The sequence below is a fragment of the Neodiprion pinetum genome, chromosome 2, assembly GCF_021155775.2.
Source record: "Neodiprion pinetum isolate iyNeoPine1 chromosome 2, iyNeoPine1.2, whole genome shotgun sequence".
NCBI lineage: Eukaryota > Metazoa > Arthropoda > Insecta > Hymenoptera > Diprionidae > Neodiprion > Neodiprion pinetum.
Window position 1 is genome coordinate 39760923 of NC_060233.1, and position 12169 is coordinate 39773091.

At 41.2% G+C, this 12169-nt stretch overlaps 1 protein-coding gene across 4 annotated transcripts in view; it reads right to left on the reverse strand.

The window, feature by feature from the left end:
* Stg-1 (stargazin related protein STG-1) overlaps positions 1-12169 on the reverse strand; it is a 78804-nt gene that overhangs the window by 40763 nt on the left and 25872 nt on the right. For all 4 annotated transcript variants that reach the window (XM_046610791.2, XM_046610792.2, XM_046610793.2 and 1 more), the window contains one exon: positions 930-2674. In XM_046610791.2, coding sequence (XP_046466747.1) covers positions 930-1164 — 235 coding nt within the window. In that variant the 5' untranslated portion in view covers positions 1165-2674. The remainder of the gene's footprint in view (positions 1-929; positions 2675-12169) is intronic.

Sequence of the window (12169 nt, forward strand, 5' to 3'; positions counted from 1 at the left end):
TCTCACATTCTCATGCCAGGGACGTCTCCTTGCGTCACTTCGGGATTAATATCGCCTCGGAGGAAAATCAAAGGTAATAAATCGGCGTAAAGATGGAAAACAGGCGTGGCGGCGATCGACGTGTGATTTCGGGGCGATCGAGGGCCCTGCATAATGCAGATCGGCGATCCGCGCGTGTAACGTATTCATGGCAAACAGGCCAAGGCGCTGGTCCAAATTTATAAGGCCGCATTGAACCCCGGCGGTTTGGTTGGTTCCCGGCTTTCCGGGGTTTCGGGTGCCTATGAACTTCCCCGCTAGACGATATCCCCGCGGCTATTTTATTCATGGAGGTAAAGCCCGCGGCGCGTCCATAGATCATGGGAAACAAGCCCTCGCAAAGTCGTCTCTGTCATACGCAGGTTATACGACTGGATATTGCTCGCTTAACGCGCATTGTTAATGTAATTATTCGACTAATCCCAGGTAAGATCGCGCCGATATTGCCCTGCGATAAATAAAGCGCAAGTCATCGCCGTGCGGTGATCGGGTAGGGGTAAAAATATATAATTACCGATTGATCGAACGACCAGAATATCGCATTTTCATAGAAGCGAAAATCTCGTTTGTAGAATTTAAAAATTTTGAAAGTTCAAGTACAGATAATCGAAAACACAGTAGGTCGAAGAACAGAAAGACGAGGTATAGAAAGGTCAAAACATCGAACAGCAAAATCGAGAACGTGTATAAAATTCTGTATTATCGAGATGAATTCAATCGATTCTACAGTTTGGCATTTCTTTCTATTCGTTTACTTCTCCATACTCGGAGTTTCGTCATTTTTAAATTCTGTGAGTCAAGTTTTGCCCTTTTTAAAGATCCGACATTGTCGGCCCTGGGATTTTCCGATCTTTCTATACTTTCACCACCGCTCCAGTGATCGAGCTTACCGAGCGTTGCGCAAACCCTCCAAAGCCCGCTGTAGGTCACCTTGCTGTCCGGTTCGACGCTCGCGTTGCTCGACGTCGATTTCGGTAGTCTTTCTTCGGTGAGCAGCCACTCGCCGGTCGTTATTGCCACCGTTATAACGATCAGCGATAGCAGGGCTGAAATCCCTGATGTAATTCCTAAGCCTCCGCCGTTCCCACCGGACCCTCCGCAGCAGCAGGCGCAGCAGCAAGACATCACGACCTCTCCTCCGTTTGGGGCATCCCCAATTACCAGGGGATGACTGTCTCTTTTTCCCTTTATGCCCTCCTCCCAGTCTCCCTTTCCCCCCTTATGGATCTTCTCTTCCTCCTTTCCACACTGATTCTCTCCGCTCCGAACTGATTGAAACACCAGTTTCACCCAGCGATTATTTCCACGATTTTTTATCTCACTCCCCGGCGCGAAAATTAGACCGCGTTGATTGATAATCACGATTTTACCGAAATTAACCCCCGCGTCACGTCATTTCGTAATTAACATCGGAGTGATTAAACTCACCGCCACAACGTAACGCGTTGCGATGGTTGTTGCATGAATTTTTTAAACGAATTTAACGAAGCTTTGTTTCAACCGAACGGATTTATTCGTACGCGAGCGGAATATTCGACAAGTGTTAGCCGACCATGAACGAGAATCGAAACTTGCCGCGGAGAGTGGTCGAGATTTTTTATTTCGTTTACGTCCCACCCCTTTCACAACCCACCTTTTTCCAATCAAGTTTTACCCCTGTCATAAATTCAACGTAAATTTTAGATGTAATAGAGGAATTGGATTATATTCGGCTAATTTTACCGCACCCTTATTCAAAATCAAATCGCTAATTCGAACGAATATATTATAATTACCGTTGCTACACTCAATAATTAAAACCGCCGTATGAATTATGCAAAGTTTAAACAGACACAACAATGTAATCTGCATTTATGTTAATTATTGTCAGCTTCCTCGTTTAAAGTACTGTGGCTACAGCCTGGAACGAAAGTGGAGGTGCGCTTTAAAATTGTACAACTTTTATTCCCAGGATGAAGATGTAAAATTTTTTTAACGTTACACGTCAGACTCCGTAAATGCCGAGATGCAAGTTTCTCTCGCGAATTTTTCTGCGCTCGACTTATCACGTGTAAAAATATACACAAACGTACATATTTTTTCCGTGGAAATTAAAAATAAAAGGAAACCTCACTGCTTTGCAAAAAGATTACTTACAACTATTAGAAATATTTACCCGCGGGGAATATCGCGTCACTTTTTCGTCAAATTTTTTACGCCTTTAACAGCAGTCGATGCACCATTTAACCTTCTTGATAATGGTAGAAAAAAAGAGAAGGCGAAAAAATAACAGTCCGGAAAAGAAACTGTAACACCACTATCAGCTATTCATGTATGATGAGAAGTATTTTAATTCCTTGAAATATATTCTCGTTCTGTGATTCCTGAAGTTTTTTTTGCTTTTTTTTTGCCCTGGTTTAGAAGTCTCGAGGCGTTACATCGGCAAGAAGAAGTTATTCAGTTTCGATTAAGCTTCGCTGCAAAGCTTGCATAAAGTTTTTACGACCCCATTCCTTGGGTCTAGATGCCCGGTCCGTGCCAGTTCTATTTATTGTCCACCGTCGGAACGGCACTTTGCAATTGATAGTTTCTCTCCCACTATGACTGCAGATCGACGACAGAATCCGCTCACCGATTCCGCACGGCTCTTCGAAAGCTGAAACACGAGAAAAGTGATTTTCTTCAGTTTGAAATACACCTGAAAATCATGGGAAATTATTGTACTGTATATTTCAGAAAAAAAATAGGAAGCAAAAAACAGTAAAAATCAATTTTGGCAAGCTGGCGTAAGCCGAAGAGAAATCTCGATTCAACGCGAGTTTCAAACCCGCGTGCTGCTTCATGGGAATTGAAATATGCACCGACAATCAAAAGTTCATTTTCGCATTTCACCTTCGGATTATTTGGAAATACGCGGAATTCTCGGAGCTCCGAAGAAACGCGATAAGACGCTTAGTATTTATCGAAGCGTCATATTTTCGTCGAACTTTGACGCTGTGCCCACTTTCTTATTTTTTTTTTTTTTTTTTTTTTTTCATATCCGAAATTTCTTCTCGTTCTTGTTTACTTGTCAAAAACTACCGAATTATCAACAGTTCTGAATTTCTGCTCAGGAAAAACCCTTTACTTCTGCTTAATTCACGCGCTAATGTATCCGGAAAAGTGGATATTAAACTTATTACGATTTAGAGTAAGAACAGCCGCTTTTATTGCTTCTACATTTCATCTCGCATACAAAAAAGCAGTTAATCCCTTCGTATTCATTTACATTTCTCTTCGACAATGCTGCAGATTGTGTTATCAATAATGATTTTTGAATTTTGCCCTGGTAAGCTGATACTTGTCTAAAACTGATAGATGGAGAACGTTTTTGTCTTTCATCAGCACACAATAAATATTTTCTAACAATAAAAAATCCAAAAACGGATCGTTCTGCGTTGTTATCGGTGTCAATATCTCATCGGCGGTAAAAATATATTCTGGGGAATCTACCAGGTCTTCCACTCCGCTGTCAGTTCAGGGTTCGCGGCTCGTCATTGTTTCACCCTGAGAGAAAAGAAAGGTCTTCTCGACCAAGGCGAACCGTTCAACAGGTGATTAAAATATTAACGTCGCCTTCATTCCTTCTGCAGGTACAAGAACGAGGCGTAAGACCCGTGGATAGTCGGTTCAAGGGGTGGTTGACCCTTTGCGAGGTAGGAAATACGCCTTTTTTCATTCCGATTTCATTTCCGGACAACACAGAAGAGTCGAATTATTTCACATTTAGACGACAAAATCCAACGACGCATTTCTTTTTGGACAGACCGAATAAAACCTGACGCCGAAATTGGAATGACGAAAAAATGTAATCGTGAGTCACATAACGTCTGTCCTTTTTAACCCTTCACGAAATTTACTTTCAACGACGGGGTAAAAATTTATTCGTATTTATTGAAAATGCGTGTTTAAACAGTGGAGGGTACGTTAATATGTACACGACAAATATGACTGGCACTCTGTGAAAAGAAGGAATATTTGAAGTATGGCATCGACTGCTACAGTGGAGTCACACTCATTTATGTCGAAGAAATACTCAAACGCACGAATTCATGGACTTTCAATTATAAAACTTATGCCAAATTATTAAAGACCGATTTCCGTTTCCTCGTGAAATTTTTGGTGATCCGTATCGGAGATCGCAGCAATTACATCGGGTGTATATTAGGACATGTGCATTAGAATGTTACAAAGTAAATACAAAAAAAAACAAAATTTTCATGGAAACAGGTTTAAAGGTTTGACGAATAAAAATACGTCTGTTCAAATTTCGACTCTTAATATTAACATTAAGAGATTGCTCATCGCACTTTTCTATTCTCCACAAGAATAACGTTGGAAAATGATTTTTCCTTCTTTTGATTTCTACAACTAGCTAACAATGTATCGTGCAGGAAATTAAGAAACATATTTCTGTAGGAAAGCGAACAAAAAACTCTACGAAAAAGGTCTCGCATCGTTTTCTGATAAATTCACTCGTTAAAAAGTTAATCGAGATCAAAAGTTATTTGACGACCTTGAATAACTTTTGAAAGAATAGATTTAGAATAAAATGATAGAACACCTTTTTCGTAGAGCGTTAAATTCTCTGCAAAAATATGTCGGTAAATTTCCTCTACGACGCATAGTTAGCTAATTATTAAAATCCGAAGGAGTAAAAACAATTTTTTCCATGTTATTAAAATGAATTATTTTTTAATCACTCTGATCTGCATCATAGCAGAAGCCTAAAACGGTCCGCCAAGTGACAAATTGTGAGAAATGTTGATGGGTAGGAAATATGACGGAATGGTTGCCGGATAATTGCGTTCGGCTGTCCGAAGCCGTTTCATTGCGATTCACGAGTCACCTCTTGCGAAAATTTTCTTTTCCAAACTACGAAAAGTGGATCTACTCGTTTTCCAGGCCATTTGGAAGACTTTATTAGCTTGGCGTAGAAAATTTTCGGCAAGGATACGCTAGAAAAATGGCGGAGAAAGGCGAGGGCCAAAGTAATCAGACAGTATAAATTTTCCGAAGTTTCTATTAGCGCGATTTGCACCGAGACTGCAGCGTATACCGAACCTGTGAAGAAGAGAATTGTTCCCCCGACTTTTCATCCAGTATAACCACCTTACCACCCTTCTCACCCTTGGCCTCCCACCCTCCTCTCAACCAAGCCACTCTTATCCCCAGGGATTATCGGGACTTGAGCTTTGACCCGGGTTCAACTTTTCCCGCCGCTAACTTTGAGCTGAAAAAAAAAAAGTAAATAAAAAAATAAAGTAGGAAAATGCCGAGAGATAAAACTGTGAGGGGAAAAAGCTCGGCTCCGAGTCGCAGTGCAGTTATGATGTTATGTATCAGATTATGCCTAGACTGTGAAAAAAGATTGATCAAGTATTGTAGGTATAATCTAATATTTATCCGTCCATAGATCTTCGGTTTTAATATCTACCTACTATATTTACCCTCCATCATTTCATTTCGACCGGCTTCTCTTTTCTCTGAATTCACCGAAACGCGAACTGAGTTCGTAATTTTTTTCCTTAATGTGACTTTTCTTTTTCCTCATCTTTTGCGTAATACGCTCAGTCCCGCGCCGCATTCCAATGAGCCCTCTGCGGCTGGTTAACTGCCTAATGGCCCCAGTTAAACAAACTTTCTTTTCAACAGCAATGATACAAAAATTCACCGCAGTCAGCTTACCCGTTTATTCTAGCTATAAATATACGTCTACACAAGTCGTGAGAGGATGAAAAACTGGGATTGCTCGTCTATAATTATCGTTCGAACTCTTGCGTAATCGATTCATCAAGTTTGAATTATACTGGAGAAAAATTTTAGAATTGAATTTAATCGTCAAAAGGACAATTTTACCCCAATTCCGTTTTCACAGATGCTACGGTACGAGTGCAAAGACGGTAGGTACTTAACTGCAATGCTTTCTCCATTCCAACCTTTCGATTCAATGAGTCTTCAATTCACGCGATTTTCACAAATCGCGAATTTGTGGGAATACAAATCGAATACATTAACTTAGAACAAGCGTAAAAAGATAAAGTTTCGAATTACATTTAGAAGCTTGTATGAGTATCTTGCAAACGATGTTCGGCGATCCATATTTCACCTTCCTCCGTTGCGTAATCAAAACTCTCGTCTGACGAATACACCTACTCAGAATACGCGTAAACGAAACGTATAAATTTTCTATTCTGCTTATCACAGCGCGGTGAGCGCGATGAATGACGAAACTTCCTTCTCTTTTTCACCCCGGGTGTCATCGTGAATTTTACTCCGCCTCTTTCACCCGACGCGTTTCTCCCTCCTCCCATACTCGAGTGGAGAAAAGAAATCGGGAGTGAGGAAGATAAATAAAACAAAGAATAAAACTGACGTACAAGGAAACCTGACGTATAATATCGCTGTTGAATTTCTTCCTCCTTTCCGTCTTTTCTTTCGCTCAGTTTTTGCTTCTCTACTTTTTGTTCCCCGGACAAAATACGGTCGCGAGTTTCCTCTCATTGCCAAAATGGTGAAAAAAAGGACGCTTTGGAAACGATGAATATTTTTTCACTGCCTGCGGCAAGAGCTTGAGAAGATATTTTCTCAAACGCTACTCCGCGGCTTTCTCCGGATTTGGCTATGGCTACGTGTCTCCATTGATCAACGCGCGTTAATACCTCCTGACGAGCTGTGATCAAATGTATCACTGGGGCTTACGATTAGTCTCGTTTAAAACGAGACTAATCCCTTAAGTTCCTTTATCGCATCTTACTCACGTTGAAACAATTTAGATCCTAACCAATTTCAATGCGCGGTTCACCGCAGGATTTGTATTCGAAAATCAATACGCTGCAGCTGGCTATGCGTTACCTTTTGCTGATAGCGATACTTCGAATTCATTGGCTCATACGTCTTTCTTTTTTTCTAGACTCCAAAATTCTTTTCACTGTTTAGCGCAACTGTAATTAGTCAGACTTGGGTTTACATCATCTTAGATTGTTTAGTTAGATACAATATCGGAAGTATAAGTCGTCGACCCTGGACGTATTATTTCAGTTAACTTGAAATTGGTTCGATAGTATTCGAGAATGAGTTTAAAAAAAACTGATCTCCAGTTTATTAACCAGCTGATATAAAGTCCAATATTGAAGCAGGGAGATTACAATTAACTTTGTTCTACATTTGACTCTCAGCTTTAAGTCTCATTTCTGCATGGTTCTTACGTACGGTGTGAGTCAAGATGATATTTTATTAATAATCTGAGAAAATGCCTTGCAATATGCAGTGGTCGAAGTGACTTTCTATCCGTTGTGGAAACTGGCAGAAACGCAAGTCCAGCCCGCGTTTCAAACTGCATAGATTTATTTAAATTGGGCTAATGAAACGGATCGCAGGAAAAAGTGATATTTTACGAACTTCACCCGGATGAATTTCGAGCCTGACGAAAGATTCGGTAACAGGATTGAGAGCGATACCCGACCACGGAAAAAAATTTCAACTTGGTCTAAAGGGACGAAAAACCGAAGAAGTGGATCATCGGATGAAGCGAAGGAGGAAAAGACCGGGCGAAAAATGGAAGTCTGTTAATACCCGGTGACACCGACGGGTCTTCGCCAACCAGGGTGAGGGATTCCATTTGAATTAGCAGCGGGTTTGCCGGGCTTAAGGAAAGAGAGTGGATACGGTCAGATGGTGAGTTAAGCTGAACGAGAAGCTCGGAGTGATTAAAATTGAGCTCATAATGGCGGGTCGAGAATCCGGGAGGGAAAAAAAAAGGGGCGAAAGCCGAGAGGAAACCAATTCCAGGAGAAATATTGCACACGAAAATCAGGCTTGTTCACATCGCCTTTTTAATGTGTTCCTTATAAATTCCTTTCACATGCCCCGGAGCTTAACTCCGTACTTGTACATACCTGTTTCTCGAATCAACATCTCCCGCGAAATTTTCGACTCAACTTTGTTCAACTTGGACTTTACGTGTTTACAGAATACGGAGAGGGATGATAATTAATCACTTCCATGCAGTATCGCGCACGTTGTGGCGTTTATCTTTTAGTGTAAATGATGCAGAACTCCGCCGACGTGACTTTCAGTGACGGATCCATGTTTTTGATCCAGTGACTTTTGAAAATCTTCAACGATACAAAATTATTCAAACGAAATCGAATCCCTGGAGTATTTTACTTCTACGCAAATAATTTGTGGACCTGAGGAAATATATGGACTATGATTAAGGGAAGGGTAGTAATTCGGCTAACGAAGTAAAGAGCACCGTGCCTGTTTGTATAATATATCTAGAATCCAAGGAACAAATATAAGACTGCTGAGACCAGCTCGTTATTTGAACCTAATTGCAATCAATTCCGTCATCATTAACGGCCTGGAGCTTGTATTAATTTGAACCGCATCCCTTGTTCTTGAGGAGAAATAAAAACGGAGATCTGAAGTTTAATTGGTTTCATTTCGCGCGAGTATCGAACGGTGTAACTTTTACAGCTTGGAGGTAAGTCTCGAAAAATTGCAATCTTACTTGCTGGCTAAGCTTTCGGCGAAAATTTATTGCCGCGGGTTTGTATTTTCGAGAACCCTGATACCGGTCATAAAATTTTTTCCTTCTTCTTTCTTTCGAGTGGGTTAAAATACGCTCGAGAGACGCCACAATAATCGTACCGGTTTCGCACTTTTCATGCCACAATATCACACCGTGATATATTGGACAAGTTAATATCACGCTGAAAAGCTCGAAGCTAAATCCTACAGGGCTTCTCAGAAGGATACGTGGCTGCGCTCGGTGGATTCGCGCCTTCTTTGAGCTGGCTGATCGAAAATACACGGGTCGCAAGCCCAACGCTGTTATGAACTTGCAGCCGACGTGACTTTTCAAGCGAGGTAGAAAATTATGGGGCGTGTTTGAAATTAGAAATTTGAAAAGTTCCGAAGGCACCAAAATCCGAATTCTTTGATGGCGAAACTTAAAGTAAAGAAATCAAACTCTGACAAGACGTCAAAGTTTCGAATAATCTGAAGCTCGACGCTCAAGGTTCCGAAAGTGCAAAGCTTCGAAGGGGCGTAATTCTGAAGGGGCAAAATACCAAAAGAGCGTAACTCCGACTAGTCAGAGTGTGGAAAGTGCGAAAATGAGAAAATTCAAAAATTTGAAACATCGAAATTTTAGAATAAGCGAAGATGTTCAGTTCTATAGGTTTCTGGCTTGGTGAAATTTCACCACTTCGATCTGTCTTTGTTTTGGATTTTCGATATTTTTACGTTCGGAATCCTGGTCATTCTGATTTTTGGGTTTCCTAATTTTTTACACCCACTCATTCAGTAAACTACGCTGCGTGAGTGTATTTGAATTTTCCATTCCAACCATTCGAAACTTTGTTGTTTCTTCAAAGTTTGATTTCTTCCCTTCAAGTTTCGCCACAAAAAAATTCAGAATTAGGCGCTTTCGAAACCTTACAAATTTGGAACTTCAGCCCCACCCCAAAATTGTTACAAAATGTAGTTATCACTATTCCGGGTATCGGGAATATCCGAAGAGTCCGGATCTACCGGATCCAACGCTTCAATTTTGGTTATCTAATTTCCTAAACTTATGGTGTGAACGCAATTTATTTGCAAATTTTGAACAAATTGCTCTCGATACACCAACTATCCGGATACTCACTCTACTCGGTTGTTCGAATTACCCGGAAACTCGATCCATTCGGATATCCAAATTTCCGGAATGCTCGGAAGCTACCGCATGGTGAGTACAAGTGGACGTTGGGTTCAATGTTTCAGGGCTTCGGGAGTTCTTTCTTACTTGATTCTTCCTTCTTTCTATCGGTTGAGAAACGGGGAGATTTGTCCACTCGTTACGTATGCACCTCGTATATTAAACTCTGTCGTGATTTGAATCCAAACCTGATATTCCGATTTCCCCTGGAAACTCGAATCCTTCGAATCGAAACTTTTTCCCCGAATTACATTATCTCAGATCCAACTTCTGAGGGGAATCGAAGTTTTCGACTCGATTACCGACCAGCGCAGGTCAGGTTAAGTTTATCGCCCCTGTCAATCGATTCCCCTGCAGCTAATTAGCATGGGAAACATTCGGTGCGATTATATCTTCCAGTTTATTTTCAACCCTTCAGTTTTACGGCCTCGGTTTCCCGTAATATTGTGCCGCATTTTCACGACAAATTTTCAACCGGATATAGCTCCGTGAAATGCTCGTAAAAATATGTACGAGCTATTCGTACATTTCCGTATCGCGTATAACAGAAGCTTGCGCGAACTTGCATCGGTTCAACCTTCGAACATTTTAATACCGGCATGTCGGAGCGGAGAACTGATGCAGTTCAAGAGCCGTGTAACGCCGACGCAGAGGCGCTACAAGAGAGGCGAATGATCGCTCTATCTCTCGTCCCATTTTCCCGAGGGGAAAAATCTCCAAGTTTCTTCTTAGCGAAGCACTCAGCTGCTGCTTACACAGACATGTATGTACGCATATCGTATGTGCGTCTTGTGGGGATTCGGCAGTTTGATCGGGTTGAGCCGGGTCTCATCTCCGCGTTATTTATCAGATTTTATTTGCTTCGTACGTACGTTTTACGACCGATCCAAGCGTATTTGCAATATGCTGGCGACTAGCGATTCGTCTCACGAAACATTCCTATGGATAAACACACTTAACCCTCCTTTTTTGTCGATGCGGGAGAAAATTCTAGTTACAGTTAGATATTGTAAGGTCCTTCGGTTTTCCCATTTTTTTTTACAACCAACGAAAAATAACGTTCTTTCGGGCAGAAATTGAAAATCAGTTGTACAGCTGTAACCATAAAATCTAGTAAGTATTGGATTCTTCTTTTTAATTGCGGTCATACGCATCTCATAACGTTTTCTCAAAACTATCGCGATGTTTTGAACAGATATGATATTTTGCTAACTCGAGAATGTGGCTTAACTAAAGTAGTAAAGTAACTAAAGTAGTTACACTAAATAGTTACTAATTTCACGATATTTTCTTGTAATTTCAACTATACCCAAATTGTACCGTTATTGTAAAGAAACTCAATTAAGTAGAATTCTCCATAGTAACTGTAACAAATGAAATTTCGCTGAATGCTTTTCTTCGATTCCCGGCGATCCTCGCTAACCCTTCAGAATGCATTCGAACCATTTCTCTCTCTCCCTCTCTTTGTCTCCGACCGTTATTATGCGTAATTATACTTGGGAAATTCGTGCTGTTTCTTCTCTTCTCTTTCGTTATTTCTTCCGCCTTTCTTCACCCCTCTCGTCGACCGTCGCCTCCGGAAAACAGGACCGGTTGTTCATCGGCATCCGTCGCATGGAACGCTCGACAATCCGGTCAGATTCCGTTTTGCCGTTGCACTAGACCGGCTATCGATGGATATTTTCGATATTTCTTGAAGGATATTTCTACCGTTTGGTATTCCGTCAACGATACGAGGGGAGGAGGAGGAGCTCGATCCCGAGGGAGGACTCCTCGCTGAGCTGGGGAAAGTCGACGAGGGCCGATTGACGTGTCCCATTCCTGCTCGTCCGTTATTTTATTTTATTTTATTTTATTTTTCCTTCCACCCCTCTGTTTCTTCCTGCTTCCCATTTTTTCTTCCTCGCTACAACCCTTCGGGTCGGGTGGACGTGGATATTTTCTCTTAACACGGACGCTTGCAGGCGAACACACGCCCATTTCCGGCTTACGTATTCTGCATCGGTATTATCCATGTACCGACGCGTTTCTCTAACCAACGGTACACGCTTTACATACGGTACGTGTTTACATGTGTTTCGCACGTATGTGTGATGCAGGGGATCGGAACCGATATCCATCAATCGGAATCACCGCTTCGATCCTTCTTCTCGGTTGAAATTCAAACATAGATACCATAATCATTACCATTATTAGTTTTTCGTATGTACAATTATACATATAATTTTTCAAATTTATCCTCAGCTTTATTCACACCGATTTTCTGTCCTGAATTTTTCTTCGAACAAATACAAAATTACTCATCCTTCTGAAAGATAAGAATGCTGCCAGGTTTCGGAGGGGTTTGAAATTTTTCACGAAGATTGGAGTCTCAACGGTCGGGAAATAAATCAAAAAATATCGGAA